Below are 23584 nucleotides of genomic sequence, written 5' to 3'. Positions count from 1 at the left end.
TTTGGAGAATTGTTTTACTTCATAAATAATTTTGAAGATCACAATTTTTTTCAAGAAATGAAAGGAAAAGAACAGCATACAGTGCAAAGCTATCCCCAGGACAAAAGCCAATGCATTTCCGACAAGTTATGCCCAAAATACACGTAACCTGATAGTAGCATTTGTAGGGGAGTAAATCTACCACCTATCACCATAATGATACATTTTGTAGGACAGTATTGTACAAAATCTTTAAAAAAGCAGATTTCTGCGCAGAATTCTGCGCAGATTTCTGCGCCCAGCGCAGATTTCTGTGCAGAAATCTGCGCGGGGTGCAGAATTCTGCGCAGAATTCTGCAGATTTCTGCAGAAATCTGCAGAAATAACATGATCCCTAGGGAACTATCACTGTTATCTACATAGTTGTTGTCATCTTCTACATCACCATGTGGAATGTCAATTGTCCAGGAGGTAGTCCGGAATTAGAGTGTCTGTCCGGAATTATAGTGTCGCCTGTTGTTAGTGCTTGTAACATTTTTAAACACCAAAACCTAATGCTAGTATGATCAGTTTTTATATGACATGTACATGTACCTCCGTGAAAAAAAAAAAAGTGGTATTGTTTTTGATATGTGTGTGTGTGTCTGTGAGTGTGTGTGTGCATGTTATGGATATGGTTTGGTTCAGAAAGTCATTAATCATGTCTGTATCCGGTATAGCTCGCTGTTCTTACAGGTGTTTTTCATTACATGACCTCCTTGACAGCTGGTGTTGTTTCCCTTGTACGATAAATAAAGACTTGTAGACACCATTGTGAACGAGAAGAGGACACAGTCACCATCACATAAGATATAAATATATCACGGAGGTCTAAGACCGCCAAATTCTTGTAACAGTTCTAAAATGTCATCAATTCAGAACTGATCATGCACGATGAGACAAAACATTTGTCTACAACTCATTTTACTTCTGTTTATGTACGGAGTATACAAAAATTCCACTGCTCAGCAGTTAAAGGTGTTGCAAAAAATCCCTAGACTAAACTGGTGTCAAAAGTGGGATTTCAACAAGCATCTATGCAAGCCTCTCAACCAACACATACTGGGGGTAACTCATTGAATTACATGAGCCATATACAGAACTCACTTTAACCTGCTTTAACCATATATGATAATGGAAAAAAATCACTGAATACCTGTAGTATATAATATGTTACGTACAAAGTGACATGCATCTGGTAAATTTGGAAAGTAGACATGTATGGCAGCATCAGAATTCAAAGTGGCATGTATTGCATCTAGATCTTGCTATAATTGATACCCTATACTACACCAGGGAGTAACCATCAGTTTAATTGATAACTTGTCAACCTTAACTGCTCTCCATGTGCCATATATATATATATATACAGCACAGAAGGTACACAGGTTTTCACTGGTTAGTTGAAGAGTTACATGTAACTCACCCACACAATGAGTTGTCCATGTGTTGCACTTGACTTGTCTCAAAAGTTCAAGTTTCATAGGAAAAGAACCGACTTTGTTTCATTGCAGTTTCCTTCAAATTTCCCCAGCAGCTTTTGTCATTACCCTGACTTTTTTTTTCTTAGTCTCCACCAGACTAAAAATGCTGGCTGAAAAAAAAGTCAAATTTAGCCAAACCCGGAGAATAATTTGCCCAGGTGAGTTTGGTTTCATTTGTCCAAACATTTGCAAGTAATGATGTTACATAATACAATGTTCATTGTACATGTACAGTGTGTATTAGCAGTGTTCTAGCCATTGTCTGTTTTTTCATCATTTAACAGAATTCTCTGCAATATGATGGACAAAAATTTTGCCCAGTCTTTGACAGGGAAAAATCGGTGTAAAGGGATGTCTACCAGCAAAATCTGCCCGTCAAATGTCAAAATACAGGAAATAGTGTTTCAGAGGGTCAAGATTTCAAAATTTCCCAAGGAAGCATGCACACAGACCCCCCTAGGATTGCCGTGCCTTCAGTATGATGTTACATCAAACATTAAGATGACAGAAAAAATTTTAGGCTGGCTAGAACACTGCTCAAAAGTATAAAAAATAATATATTATTGATCATAAAAATCAACTGCAAACAGACATTGCTTTAAGGTGACAAAGTAGTTTAATTTGTGGAAATGTACCATTCTGAGACAATCTTCAGTAACTGTTGCATATTCAGGTATCCAATACATACATTTGTGAAAACAAGAGCCTTAAATTTGCATATCATTCCAGTATTCCATCTCTGAAAAACCAAACTTTTCCTCATCTTTTGTCCACTCTTTAAAGGTTGTACAATTTTTTGACTAGATTAAAACTAATTAACATAAATGCACTTAGTGAAAGTTTTCTGAGTAACGTGTTCTTTTAATTGTAAAATTTACCGCCACTTTGTATGGTAGAGAATTAAAGATTTATCCTAAGAAATAAGTTTGTATATGCAAATATACCCATACAAAAGATGCCTGTATCTAGTTAAGCTGTATATTTGAGGGTGTGTTTGGGGGTTATGGAGTTTGTTTAACCTACGACCTCGGTTGGAACGGTGTTCATCTTCTTCGTTTTGGGGTCCCAGACTGTCTTGAACTGTTCAGCAATGGCGAATTCAGTCTGGAATAGAAAAAAATCACACAATACATATAAAAATATATTGAAACGAGACATTGTAATATGAATAGAGATCCATGCTTTGGTGATTGCATCAAGCGGAAGTCTTTTTTGAAGCAAGATTTTTTACGGCTGGATGGCCTTCCTAACGGCAACCCAAACCCTAGTAGGGCCAAAGATATCTTTAACTGAGGGGTGGCACTTTACATTGCCTTTCCCAAGGGCACACCATCTGGGTCCATCCCTGGGGATTGAACCTGGGTCCCCTTGCTTGACAGTCGGATGCTCTACCACTACACCACACAGACGCTACAAAGTATACAATGTATAGTTTCCTTTGAACATGATGAAAAAATGATATATCAAACTCACGAATTCCCCGCTGTCGTCAGGAACCAGGATGTTGAGTTCCGAGTACTTTGCGCCGACGACCTCCGTGTCCAGTGAGTTCTTACTCAGGTAGATCTGACACCCGTCTGTCTTGTCAACGTTAAAGATCGGCGTCTTACCAATCACCTGTGCAGATTACAATGGAAAGGTGAGAAAACAGGTGAATCTAGAAAGGTAATATTTCCAAAGTTCACCCTCACATGGTTTACATTGTAGGCTAACAAACTACTGCTCTGTTTATTCTCACTCAAACGCAATCATACATATCTAGAGTGATCAGCCCCTCCAACTGTGTCCTGCCATTGCTACATAATGTAATCCAACACAACAGGGTGTCTGCTACAGCACCTGTTACCATGGTGACAGACGGCTGGTCCAGGTCATTGACTTTATTTCATGTGTTTGAAGGAAAAGAAGAAACAAAGCAAAAACCATATGACTTCCTTCTGCAGAGGTTAACATAAAAAAGGTTTTATTTTCAACTTTCGAGCTGTTTGAGTTGAAGACTAGAAGTGTACATGTACTTGTATTTGACCTTGACCTCTGACCTACCTGTGCCTGTATACGCTGGCAGTTGATGAAGTCCACTGAAGCGATGACATCATCAAACACAAGAGCCACCTTCTTACAGCTATCTGTATCACAACATGGGGAAACACAACAAGGTGTTATAGTAAGGCCACACCAATTTAATTTGTTGGTTCTCGGATTCGCCTCTTCATTTTTTTCTGATTTGCAAAAAAAAAAAAAAAGATTCTGGTTCTGATTCAACTCAAAAATGCTCATATTTTGCCCCCAACAGTTGAGGAAATTCCTTTTCTTCCTAGTTGTTACAGTTTTTTCCATCTATCAATGCAGTGGTTTGATTAAAAGTTCAAAATTTATACTTTGAATTTTAACCCAGCCTTTTTTGTTGACTTCATGGCTCATATTGTAGCATTTGGGGCTATAATAGGATGCCTAGACCTGTTTTTATTTTTATTTTTTTCGCCCTGTCGCTTCATATTTTTTCTGAAAAAATCTGAGAACCAACAAATTAAATTGGTGTGGCCTAAGGCAAGTTCTGTAAATCATAATAGAGTTGCAGTGGATTTATTTTCAGGGTTTTCAAAGTAAGATTCAAAATCAAAGCCTTATGTATAAGTGTGTTTCCTTATGCATTGTAGCAATTTAGTAACTTGACATCCATAAGAAAGATAACATAATCACACGTTTGATCAATAGCTGACGTCACGTATCCGAAAAAATTTTCGTGCGAATACGGTCCTGTGTCTGTAACCATAACTCTTGCAAGTTTACGTTCGGAAGTGATTGGTCATAACTTAATATCCTGATGAAGGCAAGTGATTGTTGAAAATTTGATCTGTGTTACCCTTGCGTTGGAATAAAGTTCAACATTTTACTATCATGATTTCTACCAAGTTGAACACAAATGAACTGTCAATGTCATGTTAAGATACATGTAATTTATACTACATATACTGAGTGCACTTGTACACATGTACATGTATGTACCTAATGTGATAGAGTTGATCTTGCCCTTGATCTGCAGCGTGATGTTCTCACACTTGTACACGTACACAGTGTGCTTCATCTCTGCCTGGGAGATAACCAGGTCCTTCCTGTCCTTCTGGTACTCCTGAACACAAAGCATCAACAATGTCAGTAATATTATAAATTACCTCTGTGAAAAACAGAGGACTGGTATCGTTTTTGGTATGTCTGTGTGTGTGTGTGTGTGTGTGTGTGTCCCCATGGCCAGTAGGTCAGGGAGTATAAAATACCTTCTACACCTGGTCGTTCTGTTTATTTTTTCATTACATGACCTCCTTTACAGCTGTCTGTTTTTTCTCTTACACCAAAAAGGGGATTGCAAAAGGACATTGCATCAGTACATGTACTTGTGTAGATCTAGGCCATGAAACTTTTTTGTCACGAGACATTTTCATCCCCTGCTAAAAATTTGCGACTTGTAGACACCATATTTCATATGACAAGTACTACAGTACTTCAACTTTGCAGTTAGTGTTACGTAAAACCGACTGTTCAGCAGTACATACCACATTCCATTTCTTGCCATTCAGTTCAAGCACAGGAGGGTTCTCCTTTGCAGGCTGAGGTTTGGAGTAACAAACACTGGATGCAGTTAGACAGTCAACATGCACACACACCTCTATATCATTATACATATGGTCAGGAGGGGGAGGGGAAACTTTGGTCACTGTGTTAAACAAGGGCACGAGGATGGACAGATTGAGAGAATGGGATGGAGAGGGATGCTTTTGAAAAGAAAAAAGGAATGGAAGTAAGGCCATTGAAAACACGTAGGATGGATAGAAAGAAAGAAAGCAGAAGGGATAAAAAAGGATAAAGACAGGGAAGACAGGAATAAATGAAAGATTTGGCAGATTGAGAGGGAATAGGGGAAGGGCAGGGATTAGAATTAGAAGTTAAACTTGTCAGTTTAATCAGTCCACAATGCATCACACTGCACAAGTTAGGTGGCTTGTTCAATCATACATGCTATATTCTATACAAATCAACACCTATGTGTTACAACATCATGTAGCAGGGTTCCAAATACCCTCTATCAAGTCATGCTATCTGTGTGTGACTTATTGGAGCTGCCAGGTTGCCCAATGCGGTTCGAAGTTACAGCTTTTAAAATAAACTGTGTTCCCCCTCAGAGCGATATCTTGGCTAGGCTGACAACTTGCCTTCAAAAGGTGCACATGTTGACAGCAACCTGAAATATTGATGGGCAACCAAGCTTTTGGCTTCGAATGAAAGCTCATTTGTGTTTGCCGAATCCATAGTTATAAAGAGTTCAAACTTGTTCCAACAAACTAAGCCAAAAGCTTTCAAACTTGTTCCAACACAAGGAAGAAACTCACCATAAATTTGAACTTTGGCTTCCGGAAAGTGATCAGCGATTGCATCACACATCTGACGAAGGTTGACGGGTTCAGCCGAAAATTTATGGTGAGTTTCTTCCTTGTGTTGGACCAAGTTTGAAAGCTTTTGGCTTAATTTGCCTACTGGGCAACGTGAGAAAAAAAAAGGACCGGTCTTTCAAACCCTGATGTAGTATTTAGTAACATGCAACAAGACAATGTTATATCATGAGTTCTTCCGTACCACACTCCATTTCTTCCCTTCCAGCGCCATCTTGGGTGGCCCGGTGGTTGTTGTGGTGGGTTTGGAGTAAGGTTTGGGGCCGGAGCCGGGTTTGTAGGTGACAGGACCCGTCTGCCGCAGGGTTGGGTTCTTGTGGGTCTGCATGTCTGATGTCACCTTCTTCAGACCTTTAAAGGAATGGAACAAGAAAAAAAAAACTCATTAACTCATCCTTGCTGGTAGAAAAGAAGATTGACACAAACCTTCATCATGTTTCTAGAAAGATATACATGATTAACACCTTGTCTTAAAAACTTTCCAGTTGAAATGTCATGTAACGAAACTAACAAAAGAACGTTCGTCGAAGACAAGCTAGGATAGGTCTGATTTAGTGAAGTAAGAAAGTCTGGTCCAATGACAGCCCCTGTACTCTAAGTGAAGTAAGAAAGTCCTGTCCAATGACAGCCCCTGTACCTTTAGTGAAGAAAATCCTGTCCAATGACAGCCCCCATACCTTTATTGAAGTAAGAAAGTCCTGTCCAATGACAGCCCCCGTACCTTTAGTGAAGTAAGAAAGTCCTGTCCAATTACAGCCCCCGTACCTTTAGTGAAGTAAGAAAGTCCTGTCCAATGACAGCCCCTGTACCTTTAGTGAAGTAAGAAAGTCCTGTCCAATGACAGCCCCTGTACCTTTAGTGAAATAAGAAAGTCCTGTTCAATGACAGCCCCCGTACCTTTAGTGAAGTAAGAAAATCCTGTCCAATGACAGCCCCCGTACCTTAAGTGAAGTAAGAAAGTCCTGTCCAATGACAGCCCATGTACTTTTAGTGAAGTGAGAAAGTCCTGTCCAATGACAGCACCCGTACCATAAGTGAAGTAAGAAAGTCCTGTCCAATGACAGCCCCCATACCTTTAATGAAGAAAGTCCTGTCCAATGACAGCCCACGTACCTTTAGTGATGTCTGTTCCCTTGTTGAGGTCGGCAAACAGTGCTGATTTGGCAGCGGCCATGTCGTCCCCACCCCCCGAACCAGAGGTGAGGTCTGCAGGGGGAGGGGGTGGGGGAGGAGGGGGGGCCCAGGGGGGAGGGGGAGGGGGGTGCCCCACCTTTGGCGGGGGCAGCGGGAGCCGGAGCTTTAGCAGGGGCTGGTTCTGTTGCCTGAACCCCCTGGAAAAAAAAACAGAACAAACACTGTCAGAGTACCATAGTACTGTATACATGTCAGGGCTCAAAATACTGGGTGCATGTGCACCTTAGTGCACCCAAATTTGGAGCTTTGCACCCATTTTTTTCTGTGGGTGCATTTTTGTAGGTTTATGTATGTAACATGTTGAATTTATAACAGATAGTAGTATACAGTATATTCTTAACATCGAAGTATCAGGAAAATAATAAAATCGTTGTTGTAGTACTTTTCTTTACAGTTTTTGTTCACATTCTACTTATTTTATTTTATATGGTGCACCCAAAAATTTTTGTGCACCCAATTTTTTGGGTTGGGTGCACCTATTTCCAAAAATGAATTTCAAGCCCTGCATGTACATAATATTAAACAGCACTTATAAACTTGTAATTGAAATACATGTACATATTATAAGAATTAGACACAAGACAAACAATGTATATACACATATGTATATACACATACATGCTTTCATAAGCCAAGCTCTTCACACTTCTCCAGTGCAATACTAGTAGGTTTGCAAAGGAATGAAGATTTGACGTTAAGATTTTGTAAATGAAACATCTTATAGCCAAAATAAACCTGCAGTTGCATCTTATACTATGTGGCACTCAAGTACTGTGACACAACTGAATGGTCTTAGATAGTAACTTAGTGATTACAACAGTTATACTACAGTCATGTATAACACTCAAGACCATAGTTTAAACAAGCCCCAAACTGCTACAAATACAAAATCAACTAGAAAGGTAACATTTGCACAGCAAATGCATAATCATATGATAATGTTAGCCTTTGCATATGGCCTGTTCTATTAATTCTTACTCAAACACAATCAGCCATTTACAGGAGTCTAAATCCCTCCTGCTATTAAATTGCAGCATGATGTAACCCAACATTAGTTACCATGGTGACAGACATCGGGTTTGGGTCATTGGGTCATTTGGTTTGGAGAAGAAGAAGAGGAAACAGAGCAAAAACAGTAAACATAATGATTTCAACAGTTGCTATAAAACTCAAGACCATACCTCTTCATGTACAATGTAGTTTAAAGGATATCCACACACATAACTTGTAAAAATACACAATTAATGAAACAGGTGTTAGGCCGCACCAATTTCATTTGTTGGTTCTCGAATTTGCTTCTTCATTTTTTCTGATTTGCAAAAAAAAAAAAAAGATTCTGAATCAACTAAAAAATGCTCATATTTTGCCCCCAACAGTTGAAGAAACTAGTTTTTACAGTTTTTACATCAGATTCTGTCAATGCAGTAGTTTAATTAAAAATTAAAAATTTATTGTTCAAATCTTAACCAAGCCTTTTATGTTGACTTCATGGCTCCTACCGCATCATTTGGAGCTGTAATAGGATGGCTAGGCCTGTTTTTATTTTTTTTATTTTTTGCCCTGTTGCTTCATATTTTTGCTGAAAAAATCTGAGAACCAACGAATTAAATTGGTGTGGCCTTAATGTTATATATCAGAGATGGAGGTGGGTGTTATTTGATGGTTCTTACAGCCTTGTTCCAGGACAGTCCGGTGGTGTGGTGTTCCTTGACGTAGTCGTGAAGCTGCACCAACGTCTTGATCCAGTTGTTGGCCCAGTCCACATGCCGGTTGTCCCTGGAAAGGCAGGTCAAGTACCAGGGTTAGCAACCTAGGATGGAAGTAGGATTAAAGAGGCCAACTACATCAGAGCTTTACAACCATCCCTCAACAGAGACAGGGGGCGCCACAGACTTTCTGCAACCTATGATCCACTGCTCACGGAGTCACGTGTGTTATCTGCGTGACGTCACAGAAGCGGTGGATTGCTCATTCCTTGACAAAGCTCCTTGAGTTGTACAGTCGAAAATTTGGGTGAGTCCAATTTGTTGTGTTGGAAATTGCAGTTTAAACTTGCTTCATAGGACGTAAGTGTTTTGTCCTAAAACTATCGTTAACAGATGTGGGGTCGTGTGGAGTACTAGTAGTAGTAGCAGTACTGTGTTTGGCCTTGAACTAAGAGGTTCCGGGTTCGAATCCTACCTTGTCACTGATCTTGTGCCCTTGGGAAAGGCACTTTCCTCACTTCACTAAGGTGAAAATGAGTACCTAGCTTTGGTTAGAGATGTCCTCTCGGACAGAACGTTAAATGGAGGTCCCGTGTTTGGGGACAGCCACACCCTATGCATTTAAAGAACCCACCACACCTTTAGAAAAAAGAGTAGGGGCATGCCCCAGTGTGTGATGGTCCAAATACTTTAATCTGATTATTCACTACAGACTGCAGGAAGAGTAGTGTGAAAATCACACTAATGGAGATCCTTAACAAACAAACAAACAAACAAACAAACAAACATTTGATTGCAACACGGCTGTACAGAATAGTCTCAGTACTTACAGGCTTCTTTCCTCCTCCCGCACACTGTTTTTATTTCTTTGTTTTTTTTTTATTATTTTATTTGTGCAAATAAATTGTAAAAAAAATAAAATACTTACGTTTTATTGAAGTCCTTGAGGACCCTGTTGGTGTAGAACATCCCAGCATCCTTCATTTCCTTCACGTACGGCGCCGGTTTCGGATTCTGACGAGGGAATGTATTCAAATTACGCTCTACACGATACATCCTTTCAGTTATACACCAATTATATCAACTGTTAATCTCATAATTATATTTTGCAAGGGCAGATGAATCAAGAGGGTTAGAATATTGTATATTGTTAAGATATTGCAAAAACATTGTTCACACATGTACAAAATGTACATCTTTAAGTTGTTAAGAAACAAGTGTGATTATTTGAAATTCTTGACTTTTGAAGCAACAAATTTTGAAAACAAATTAACCAGTGGCAATCGACCAAGTGTGTATTACTAAACATTTTCTTTCTAAATGTATCTGGCAAATGAACAAGGCACCGTGCAATGGTGTGTGGACATGTCAGACAATCTGTAACTGTTAGATGCAAGGCAAAGTCATTGCAACAGTAACAGAGCAAAATTAACATGCTTTAAAAAGAACACAACAAGGCCACAGTGCCTGCAGTAACTAGACTCTCACCACACCAAGCACAGGGCTGGAAATACTGTATCATTCTGTATCAGTGCAAATATGCCGAAAAAAAGTATTTCAAGCCCTGACTGTGGTGCAGCCTCAATAAAGTGTCCATAGCTGACAGAGGAATTGTCAGCATGTAATCATGTGGTGGGAAGAGACATCATCTAAGGCCACACCAATTTGATTTATTGGTTCTAAGATTTTTTCAGAAGAAATATATATGAAGCGACAGGGTGAAAAAAAAAAAAATTTTACCAGACCAAACCAAGGCATCCTACATGTATGATGGCCTAAAATGGCATGATAGGAGCCTTGAAGTCAACATACATTTGTACATGTACCAGGCTAGTTTGTAATTCAAACATTAAATTCCAAACCTTTAATAAAACCACTGCATTGATACATGTAGATGGAAAAACTGTACAACTCTGAAGAAAAGGGACCTCTTTTAACTTAACTATTGGGGCCAAAATATGAGATTTGGGAGTTGATTCGTAGGCTGAAATGTTTTTTTTTAAATCAGAAAATAATGAAGCGGGTGAATCCGTGAACCAACAAATTAAATTGGTGTGGCCTAATAATCGTTAGTTTTCATCACACCAACTCACCCCCATCGGATCGTTGGCCTCGGGGATTCTCTAGTGAAATCGACACAAACCAGGAGAAAATGGCGGAGGGGACGGAATCCAACACAAAGCAGGGGCAAAAGGTCAAGGTCAATGGCACAGGTTCAAGGTCAAAGTCAATAAGCAAAGCAAAGTCACCAGAGAACTCTCACAGGCATTGTGTTAATATCATTTTCTTTAACCTTCACAACACTAAGTTATATACATACATGTACATGTATGATATAACCAAAGTACAAGTCTGCCTGTGAGAAGTCTGAGCCATTGAAATTAAAGAAACAATGCAGAAATGCAGAAACAAGCAAGAAATGGGATAAATCTGAGAAGTCCGAGAGGAGTTAGAAAGAGGAGAACAACGAAGGAAACACTGGAGAGAAATGAGATAGAACGAGGTAGAGAAACAATGTACAAGAACGGGCTGGATCGAAGTTTAAACATTCTATCCAACACAAGAAATGTCCAACCATTGAATTTTCAAACTGATTCTTTGTACTAAATAAACTGTGGATCAGTTTTACTGAAGAAGACCAAACAGCTACTTGAAAATCCAGCCAGTTGAAACATTGCTTGTGTTGGCAACGGAGGTCGAACTCTGAACTTGAGTTTGTTTGTTTGTCCTTACCATGGTGACCCATCCGAGCGCAGGAATGGCCTCGCTGAACGCTGACAGGTGGTTGAACATTTTACTGGCTCGATTCCCCTCACGGTAACTCTGCAAAGGAGAAAATGAACCTTAGTGAAGGTACAAGTACAATGTATATATATAGGGACTGTAGTGTTTTATTATGTCAAGTTAAGGGAGTGAAGTACTGATTTTGCTGTGTGTCGTGTGTGTGTGTATGTGTATGTGCAATATTAATACTATGTGTATCACAGTATGTGCATGTATGTGTATGCGTATGTGTATGTGTGACCTTGTCTGTGTGTGTGTTTGTGTGTTTGTGTGTGTGTGTAGTTTGTTTTTTTTCACTAAATTTTAGTAGTGCGCCAATGTGTATGAGTGTAGTTTAGTGTATGTGTGTGAGAGTGTGTGTCTGTTTGCATTTTGGTATTGTGTTGGTGTGTGTGTGCGCATGTGTCTGTGTGAGTGCACGCACATGTATGTGTGTGTGTGTGTGTGTGCATTTATGTGTGTGTATGGGACTGAAGTCATTTATAACACAAATCATGACAACTTACATCAAGAAAAAGAAACTCAACTCTCAAGCTGCATCAAAAAAAATATTAACCTTTGGGCCAGTTTCACTTGTGCTTGTTACAGGTGTTTGTTTATTGAAATTTACCATTGTTTATTTATTTATTTACTATCAATATTGACTGACCTGTACAGCTGATATGCAGATTGCAGTCGGCTGAAGCATCTTCATCAACATTTCCTGTAAGGGAAAAATTCAACAGTCACTACACACAGTGACAAACTTGAAAATGCTTCAACATGTGGTTCAAGTTCCAGAGTTCGAATCCCAGTCTATTGTCATACTGATGGTTGAATGTTGTTATGACAACTTACAGAATTTTTTTCTGTTAGCTAACAATAAATTGAGAATCAATGAGATATGACATTTTCTTTACAACAATCATTACTCATTAGAGTGCACTGAAAATGTACTTCACAATCCATCCGCTAGGGGGCATCTTTCTCCTGTTTGATAACACAGGTACAATGTACATGATTGTACACATGTACATTGTACATTGTATGCTTGCATGTATATTATCAATAATTGATAAGTGTTGAGTGTTGACGTCACACTTCAAAGAAGCCACGTGACAACCTTCACTGGGTCAGTCTATTGAGGAAGACCAGAGTGACTGGTTGAAAGCTCTAGGTGAGAGAATTTTTTGTGTTGGACCAAAAGTTTTAACTTTAAACAAATAATTGATAAGCTTTCTCTCCGTTATAGACACTACCTTATCTTGCACAGATACATGCATATACAAAGGCCTTCTTTCTAGCAAAAAATTTTCAAGAAAGATGTTTAGCCACTATTCTAAATTCTCATCGTAGTAACCTAAAATTTAAATTTGTTCCTGCTGAAGTAGCCTTTTATCACCAAATTTGTGTTGGCTATGGGGGGGTAGGCAGCAGGGAGAAGGTTAAAAAAAAAAAAGAAATTTGAGCGAGTGACAACAGCTAGGGTGTGAACTCCTGAACTTCAGGTTCAGAAGCTGGTTTACTAACCACTAGACCACACACTCTTCTATCTACTGTCAATACCCTAATATATAGCCATTTCCTTTCAGCTATGTAGGAAGGTTTAAAACTTCCTTTAGTCCATGTTTACTGGTATTTGAGGCATGTTAAGTGGATTGACACAACCCGAAACATAAGACTTTCCTCTTTCTCAGCGTCTTGAAAACCACACCGACCAAGACGTGGACAACTTTGGTCAACAAGACCCTTGAAGACACTGTCAACAAGAACTCACACATACTTACCGAAACTTAAGACTAAGAAAACCTGTAGTGAAGATGCCTAAAATTAGAAGTGACTACAGTCCCAAGAAGACCACTAAGGGGACAGATAAAATGACAAGAGGTCGCGAAAGACACAGTTCTTTATTCTTAATCTATCATGAAAGTTTATCTGTGTTGCTAATTATATCTATTGTTTAAAGTTAAAACTTTTGATCCAACACAAAGACAGGATTCTTAATAATTGTATCAACGTGAAAAAACTAAGGAACCACCAAAAAGTTGTCGCATTGGCCAGATGGTCCTTGATTTTACGTAGGTCATTTGCAAAGGTTTGAGTGATTGTCGTTCACTGTCCATCTTATAGAACAGGTAATTCACCCTTTATTCCTCCCAAAATGATGTATTTTTAGTAGAAAGCATAATATTTTATTATTTGACAGCATAGGGTTGTTGTAAAAAAGGAAATGCCAAATTTTGCAGGAGTTTTTTCCTCCAAATTCAAATTCAGTCTATATTTGGATTTTTTTTACATTTATCCCCAAAATCGCTGTGACTGATGCGTGTTGCCTTGCTGTCAACTCTGACCTTTGAACCCTTAACCTCTGACCCATTGACCTCTGACCCACTCACCGGGCTAGGCTCCTTACACTTGGACACGTGCACGATGAACTCTCTCTGTGCCTGGAACGCCTGCTTCACCATCGAAACCTGGAGAAAAAAAGAAGAAAACATTGACAAAAAATTCCTGAACTTGTAGACAAGAACATAGAAGAATGTTTTTAAACCAGTAAAAAAAATAATGAACAAGAGTTCCACGATCTCATACCTTCGCCAAAAGATGTTAACCCTTGCGGTTGAAGAATTATACAATTTTAATAATTGATTTTGCAAATAAGATCCTCATTTGCATGGGTTATATCAGTTGATCATATTCTCCACCCAATGACAGTCTTATCTTAACAAAAAGGGTACTATAGCACTTCCTCATAAATTATGCAAATGAGGTCATGATTTGAATAAATTATGTTTATTGATGTTCGCCTTTCACTTAACTTCCAAATGTGGGAAGTATGAAATTCCCAGCAGTTACAACTATGAAATTATAAAAATTTCCCATTAATTATGCAAATTAGGTCTTCATTTACATAATCTATATCCTCAGATTTTTTAAAATTCTCAATCACATGTCACAAGTGTTTCATAGTCCTATTATTGAACAATGCAGAGTTTTAGAATTTCCTCATTAATTATGCAAATTAACTCCTGATTTGCATAATTGTCATCTGATTATGTCGAGCATCACTTCAGCTACCTACATACCAAAAATCACGACAATCCGTCAACCGGTTCCTTAGTTATCATCCTTCGAAAAATTTTCAACAAATGCTTCTGCAGTTCCAGAACAAGCCGCTAGGGGGCCCAAACTCATGTCACTTCTTCCCTACCTCAAGAACTATCTACCAACTAAAATTCGTGACCCTAGCATGTACAGATCACGAGATATCAAAACCGGAAGTTCTGCTGCAGTACCAACAGAAGCCGCCGGGGGGCCCAAAATCTAATCATTTCGAGGTCTCATCAAGACCTACCTACCTACCAAGTTTCATGACAATGCATACTAAGCTTCTTGAGTTATGCTGTTCACAGACAGACAGACAGACAGACAGACGGACAAACGCTACTGAAAACATAACCTTCTTGGCGAAGGTAATAAACTCAACATGCTGATTTATCTATTTATACATGTATGTAAGTTCCTTTGTATCTACTTGTTTGTTTCTAGGTATACATGTATCTGCATCTGTATCTGTATAGCCGGTATAACCGCCTTTCGGCGTAACACACCAGCTGTAGTTGTAGAAGACCTTACAAAAGTCGCTATACTTTTGTTGTGTCAATAAAGATTTCCATTTACTCATAGATATGAAAATTTCAAATTCCTTAGTTCACAAAAACCTGACTCAGTACCAATGACATCATAGACCAGAGTCTCCAGACTAAACACAAAAGTGACTGATTGGCCAACTACTTGATTGATTGATTGATTGATTGGTTGATTGACAGCTTACCTGTGTGCTGACATCCCCTCCTAACTGCTGACTCAGGGAAACGACCTGTGCGAATGGTCCAGACAGGATTTCATCGTAGGCCTCTACGAACGGCGCCAAAGCTGGGGAAGGGGGCAGAGATAAAATTCATTAAACACAAATTACACATCGAAACTGGTAGACATAACCGCACTCCCCTAGAACAACGAATATATCGGTACTGTGATCTAGGAAGAATCGAAGATGAGAAACATTTTGTAACAGAATGTAAACTATACCACAAAGAGAGAGCAGATCTTTATAATATGATACAATCTATGTTCCCCTTCTTCATACATCTATGCTGTACAGATAAATCTATATTTCTAATGAGCTTAGACAAACCTTCTGTATTGAAACATATCTGTTCTTACATTTTGCCATTACTAAGAAACGAGAAGAAAACGAATTTACTTGATTGTAGCTACTTGACGATGTATATATGTAACGTTATCTATATTCCATTCTTTTTTGTGACCTGTACTTAACCCAGTGGGTATGTGTGTACAATAAAGGTCTTCATTCATTCATTCATTAAAAACCTAAACAGTCAAACTAGAAAGGTAACATTTGCAAAGCAAATGCATAATGTTTACATCGATGAAGGTTAGACATCCAGGTAATACGATACGCCATAAAGCAGTTCTCAAGCAACTGGATATGATTTTGAAAAGGAAAGCTAGTGGATAGCTAGCTAGCTGAAACGTCTGACGTTTTCAAAATCATATCCAGTTGCTTGAGTAACTGCTTTTTGGCATAATGTTTACCTTCGCATATGGTCTGCTCTGTTAATTCTTACTCAAACACAATCATATAATATGGTGACAGGAGTTAAACCTAGCTAATACCAGCGAAAACGCAAAGATTAAATAGACAGGTCCTTGACTTTCTAAGACAAATCTTGAACAAAACTTAAGACATCTCTTATCAACTGCACAACAGTCTCACTTTAATAGTAGTAGTCAGGTCAATTTCTATGATAATCTTTAAGCTGGTGTGTTACGCCGAAAGGCGGTTATACCTGCTATACAGATACAGATACCCTAAAACCAAGGATGACTTAAAGCTTTAATAGTAGTAGTCAGGTCAATTTCTATGACAAATCTTTAACAAATTACAATATCAGTAGTAAGTAAAATGGTTTATTTCTCTTCAAAGAGATCCTGGTTGTGGCCCTGTTTACACAATATACATCTATTATACTAGTTTATACAATGACATATTATTTATTTTATAGAAATTGCGATACAGACAAATAGCATTATCACTAGTATTAGGCATTACGTTAAAATGCGAATTTAACCTCCTTGGCATTATACTAGGCGAAAGATGTCTAAAATGTAATTATACCAAAATTGTTCAGACAACTTAGATACACCTGTAGCCAGTTAGGTCAAAGGTCATGACCTTTGCCCCCTATCTTTAGACAATTTCTTCTAACATGTAATCTTTTATTTGACAGAATAATTGCATTTTAGAGATCTCTGTACACGTAACCAAATAAAACTACATCAACTTGAGCTATAATTATATTTCTGCATACTAGATTTGAGTCTATCAAGATGGTACAATTTTGTTAAATAAAATATGACTGGAATGAATAATTAATAATTATAGCTAAAAATTGTTTCATTATCATTTAACAGCACAAGCAAAGTTGTTGTTTGTCAACAGGCAAATAATAAACAAATGTAAATACAAACATAATTCCTACCCTCTTCCTCTGTAATGCAAGCCTTTTCCTCTCTCTTTGTCTCTCTCTCATTCTGTTTTTCCAGTTCTATTCTTCTTTCTGGACTTCCATTTTGCATAGGGACACTAACACTGTTACTGTTCACAGAAGTTCCTTCGCTAAAACTGTACTTCTGCTTGGCTTTCTTGCCTCTAGAAAAACACCTAAAGCACGCCATGCCTGTTCACGTACTGTACTCACTTTGGGTGTGGTGGTGTGTAACTAATAACAATACACACCCAGAAATTGGGCCTACACAAATATCTGGCCTCCTTGCTACAAGCACCAACTTGTATAACCAGTCGAGCAGAGAAGAAAAAGAAAAGAACTGTGTTTTTTGTTCATAAATAAAGGTTTTGAGGCCGTTACAGTTGGAGCGCCTTTTTTTTCGTGTGGTGATATTTGATCTAGTAGACATAATAGGGTACCTATTGTTCTTAGTGAGGGCTGTCAAGTAGAGGTCAACAGGGCTGTTCCATTGTAAAAGTGGGGGTGACTATTATTTTCCTGACACTACCTTCTTTCACAGTAACTGTTATAATATTAATCCTACTGAGGAAAAAAAACCTTTAATAGAATTATTCTGAATCTCTTTCTTACACATTATGTTGATTTACGTATATTATTATGTTGATGAACTAATTAATAAATTAATAAATTAAGTTTTTAAGCAAGTTTTCTCTCAACTACGTAATTCAGAAAAGTGTTACAAAAAATAAAGGTAACTACAAGAATTAGGGACAACTCTTTCAAATTTTCTAACTGACATTCTTTTTGATATTGTTGATGTGTACATTTGTACATGTAATATCATTTAGATTTAATAATTTATACAAACGGTTATTCCGTCTTAAAATTGAAGGGGGTAGTCTGGATTAAGGAATTGTGGGAAACTCACTCAATGACTATTAAGTTTATCACCTCTTGTTATTTATAATGTTAGAGTTATAAATGATAATATAGCCAAAGGAATAATTAATAATTAATATCAGATATAAGAGACAAGTTAGTTATGAATCTTGGTTTAATCAACCCAAGGAAGTTTAAAAAGAGCTCTTTTTAAACCTCCTTGATTTTAAGTTGTTTTCAGTTACCTTCTTTGACCTGGGGAGTCAATACGACTTGAACATCCTTCTTTCCTCCGGTATTCTTCTCATTCACTCCATCTTTCATATCATCACAGGACAACAGCATAAAAGGAAGGAAGGAAGAAAAGAAGGAAGGAAAGATGGAAAAAGAGATAAAGAAACAAAAATAAAGTGGCAACAGATAGTACCGAAAAGAAGGTTTTAATTGAATGAAAATGGGATATAATGTATGACCTTGGACCTGATTGGTTAAGAAGTGACCAATCACACAACATCATCTCATCATTACCATATTTAGGGTAATAAACCAACCAATGGCATCCCCTCTACATAGGTAGGATGAGTAAGGAGCATCTGAAATTTTACAGACTGAAAAAATCAGGCTAGGAGTTCAAAATGGTGTTGGCATAATATTACATGTTTTTTTTGCAAATCAGAAGAAATGAAGCGGGCGAATCTGTGAACCAACAAATTAAATTGGTGTGGCCTAAATAAATAAATAAATAAATACTTACATCCGCCAGCGTCCCCTACCGAACTCTCGGTACCAGCACCGCCACCGGCACCTGCGACCGCCTCCAGACGGGACGTAACCGCCTCCAACCGCCTCACAATACCAGTCAGGTCCGTAGACATGGTGTAAAACTGCAACCAGATGAAATACACACTGGTCAATACTTTGGAAAGGTGACAGTAAAGACTGAAGCCACTTTCAATTTAATGTTTGTTATATATTTGTATTTGCTATTTCAATCTGTATTTTGTATGTTTTATGTTTGTGGGGATCATATAAGCACATTTGTGCTTGCTATCTGATACTCACAAATCCACGTGAATGAAAAATAAAAGAAAGACTGAAAAAAAATTAAAGTTTAAATACTAAAAAGATGGTGTTCATCCCCATGAATCAACTAAATTTTTATTGGAGTTACATCATTAGATTGGTAAATATTAAATCAAATTTCCATGAAACGTCTGACTTTATCACAGAACCAAAACGTTTCGCAACTTTGATAAACTGTGTCACAAACTGGTGGTACATTATGAATATGATAAGTTTGCATATTGAGATTGTTAGAAATTCAATTATAGTTACTGTCTTTTCAAGTATCATACAACATACCCTATTAACACATATCAATGCTGATGTTTTGCTTCTATTTAGTTGTACTTATTCTAAAAACTCTGAGATCATGAATATGATAAATGACCCTATCAGGAAATTCATAACTAAGACAACCTGAAATATCCCTCTGGGATTGTGTATTATTGTAATACATGTAGAACCTTAAAATAATCTGCTCTGTAGTTTTCTAATGAAAATCTTAATTAACATAACATAGCACTGCATTGGTCTTCAAATGCTTGGAAGATAATTAAGCATCTGCAAGAAGGTACCATATATGTCTTAAATTAATTGTCCTTTCGCATGTAACGTTACAACATACAATAATACATGTACATAAAGAGATGGATAGATAGAATGATAGACAAAGAGATAGTATTTGTAGACAGATATAGGAGTAGACAAGGTTAATTAGATAGGCTACACTTGTTATATATAAGCTCTAACACTCAGTTTTGTACTTTCTATATGAGTGTGCACATGTACAGTTTGCGTTGTATATCATATCTCTACAAGTAAAATTTACTAAAAAGCGGGGCATATTGGGGTACATGTACTGTAGAGGGAAAGCAAATATCTGGACACGTACTGGAATCTTATCCCTCAGTCTACCCTTCAGACTGTCGGCAAACGCTCTCGGGTCAACGTCACCTTCATCCAACATGGCGTCAAAACTCTAGCCAATCACAGCGCAGCGCAGGGAGGGGAGAGATGGCGGGAGAAAAAAGTAAAAGGAAGAACAGGATAGAATATGTAGGATTACGCAATAAAGCAGCCAAATTCGTGCAAGATAGAAAGAATTAAAGAAAGAAGAAATTTTGCTTTAACAAAATACCAGCAGTAAGCAAGCAATTTATGAGAGCTATGTGTAGATCAGGGCTCTAGCCGACTTTTTCCCATCATTCAGAAGCCCTTACAAAAATGTAATTTCATGCATTTTGAGAGAAAAAAACATGCATGGGGTTGAGAGTGGTTGTCAGTGGTCCTTCAGATGCTTTTAAGCTTTATATTTTTTACCAAAGATTTTTGTTGATTTTGCCTACAGTTGACGGATTGGTTCAAAAAATTTTCTGTCACATATAATTAGCCACAACATGCCGACAATTGACGGAAAAACAGGCACTAGCTTGAGCCCTGAGCTAGATAAAGTGATTTGTGCAAATTGTATCTACTTCTTTAAGACAAACGTGAAAAAAAAGAAGTTTGAGGAAGAAAAACTAGAAATTTCGCATGCAAAGAAACTCTTGTTTTCATCTTGCTCGATAAGAAATGCAGAAGCTGTGCAAGCTTAAAAGGAAAGTTTGCAGAAAAGGAAAAGGAAAAAAAAGGCAGCACCAGCTCTAACTGTACAGCGACTCTCTCCAACCTCTCCGAGATCCGTAACAACTTTTTGTTCTCCATGGTAACCAACGGACGTTAACCAATCACAAACTTCGATTCAAACACGCAGTCGACAATGAAAGAGTCACTAGAGGAATGATAGATACAAGGAGTGAGTGAGTGAAAGAACAGAGATTAAACGATAACAGATTTAAAGAAAAAGAATAGATAATATAGGGAAAGTGTACTAAAGATAGCAAACTAACTAACAATGAGGAAGTAGAAACTATTTTGCCAGAGGATATACCAATACTTGTAATAGAAATGCGAAAGAAAATGTGTACAAAATATTTTGATGTGATATTGATCAACATTTACTATATGCAGTAAAAATTGGCCATATATATGAAAGACAATGACATGCTAGAGTATTGTGCACATAATAGTACAATGAGAGAAAACAAGCTACTAATACAGAACACTTGCACACAAATACTTCATAATTATTACACAAGATGATTCTAAAAACTGTGACTTGAAGATCGTTAAAACTCAGGATTTTGAAATTACTTACATGAAGTTTCATAGAAGAAATTTTAGCATTCAATTGTACCAAATACTAGTCTAGCAGTACCCATTTCAGTTCTATGAACGTAGTCTAGTTAGCAATGTTTGCACTCAAAATTTCTTCAAAATTACATCAAGAATAAATGTATAGCCAACCTGTAAGGTTTTCCGTACAAAACCAGCTTTACAATATCACCTTTGAGAGGACTTCAACGGAATAAATGGAGATTACACAGCTAGACCAAGCATGGACGCCACATTGATACACTGCAACAAGGAAGGACTGTACTGCTAAACATAGAACATATAGAACAGCTGGATCTTAAAATAGCCCCTTTCACAGTTATGTCATGAAGGCTAGGGTTGGGTCTGTGACTGATAAGTCTAGTATGTTCTATATGGTGAAACCAAGGCTAGTACAAGTTGAAATATTTCTGGATAGTTCTACATGGTTTAGGTTAGGTTGTGAAGAAAAATATATTTTATGCCTTATGGAAACTGTCGTTAAAAAAGCCTTACTTACGTAAAATTTACTGTAAGTCTGTTTAGATTCACAGCATTTAAATTTGGATATTTCTAAATGGTAGTACGGTACGTTTAGGTTATGTTGTGGTGAAAAATATATTTTATGCATTATGGAAACTGTCATTTAAAAAAGCCTTACTTGCAAAATTTACTGTAAGTCTGTTTAGATTCACAGCATTTAGATTTGAAAATATTAGGGTTTGTGGTGTATTTCAACTGTAGAATATGTGGTAACAATTGAAGAAAGATCATACAAAATATTTGTACGGGTACCGTATGATGACTTGTGAGAGGCCACTACAAAACCCCGTAGGTTTAAAACATTGCAAATATTTTAAGACTTACAGTAAGGGAAATGCCAAATATTGTTTTTCAGTGAGGCTGGGCTTACAAGTGATGACTGATGAGTTAGGAATGTTTTCTCATATGTTATTGCCAAAGTTTGACGTGTTTATTTATCTAAAGGCACCCAAAGCAAAAGAAAAAACTGAATGAGGAAATCTGCCTGATAAACTATATTTTTATTATCACAGCTCAATACGAGCGATCACTGTTTTTGTTTACATGATATACATGCAAATTATTCAAGACATATGCAAACTATCTGTAGGCAAGTCAACCAACCATCACCCACTTTTTGCGTACCATGACTTCATGGCTATCGCTCATATTCACACCAATCATTTGATGCACCTGTTTCCATTCATGGGGGGAGGGGGGTATCAGCCCAAACAGCTGTTTTATGCTAATCAGAGATGACAGGGCTTGAAATATTTCATTTCAGTTTTCAACAATATCTTAGTAGCAAGCCTGCATTATATTTGCTTAATGCCAACTACTGCAAGTTGTTTTTGCTTTTATCTGGAATATTCAACTACCACAAGCTGGCATTTTATATCAAGACTATTTCAAAAGTATTAAGACCAGGGTTCTAGCCAGCACCAGTTTTCCCATCAATTGCAGGAACTTTGTGGCATGTGACAGAAAAAAAATTTAAACCTTGATAGACAAAATTGACAAAATTCTTGGGTACATAAAAACATACAAAGGACCACCAACAACCACTCTCATCCCCATGATTTGCCTCTCAAAATGTTGGAAATTGCGTTTTTAAAGGCTTGAAATTTCAAAATTTGATTATATGGATGACATCCTCTGGGAACCCCAAAACTGATGCACGTGTGCGAATAAAAAAAAAAGTTTTGCAAAAAAGAAAGTGGCTTTTATCATGAATGTACGTGGTCATGAAGGTTAAAGGACACACAGTATGGTATGGCGAATAATCTACACTTCAAATTCATTTCTTCAAATTTTTGTGTTTTTCATTTAATTTTGGCATTCTACGACATTGGTATCATTTTCGATTTTTTTTTAACTTTCGGTATATATTTGCTCATTTTGCAACTGTTTTGTATGATTTTTTGCAACTATTTTGTATGAATTACAGTATGGTTGAAAACTTTTTTTTTGGAAACGGCCGAGAATTCATGCGCGCGCGGATGTCATCCATATAATCAAATAAACATGGCCTTATGGTAAAATTAGTACAGAAGTTATGGTAGATGAAAGACAAAGATTTGGGCGACCTTCAGTTGTGTTTGCAGTAGAAGAGGGATATGCCCATATTTGGGTACGTTCTGGGGTTGGCTGTACCCAGCTGACTAGGCTTGCCTAAGGCTGAGCTCATGACAGAGTCTGTCTGGAGTTGTAACAGTTAATCAATAGACGTTTGGGCCAAGTAAAATTAGTTACTTAGGCCACAC

At 37.6% G+C, this 23584-nt stretch overlaps 1 protein-coding gene across 1 annotated transcript; it reads right to left on the bottom strand.

Moving 5' to 3' along the window:
* Window positions 1–940: 940 nt before the first annotated feature.
* LOC109483071 (adenylyl cyclase-associated protein 1-like) lies at window positions 941–21584 on the bottom strand. The gene is given in 20 exon segments (XM_019786035.1): window positions 941–2606; window positions 2976–3119; window positions 3546–3628; window positions 4509–4632; window positions 5054–5107; window positions 6132–6298; window positions 7061–7194; window positions 7196–7269; window positions 8812–8917; window positions 9776–9861; window positions 10941–10970; window positions 11581–11670; window positions 12281–12334; window positions 14007–14084; window positions 15446–15546; window positions 18290–18361; window positions 18799–18928; window positions 19999–20085; window positions 20745–20877; window positions 21453–21584. Coding segments are annotated over 19 exon segments (1770 nt in total). The 5' UTR covers window positions 20811–20877; window positions 21453–21584; the 3' UTR covers window positions 941–2516.
* Between the last annotated feature and the right edge of the window lie 2000 nt (window positions 21585–23584).

The sequence above is a fragment of the Branchiostoma belcheri genome, unplaced genomic scaffold (assembly GCF_001625305.1).
Source record: "Branchiostoma belcheri isolate BF01 breed outbred unplaced genomic scaffold, Haploidv18h27 scaffold62, whole genome shotgun sequence".
Classification (NCBI taxonomy): Eukaryota; Metazoa; Chordata; class Leptocardii; order Amphioxiformes; family Branchiostomatidae; genus Branchiostoma; species Branchiostoma belcheri.
Note: the sequence above shows the minus strand (reverse complement) of the source record. Positions and strands in the feature narration are given on the sequence as shown.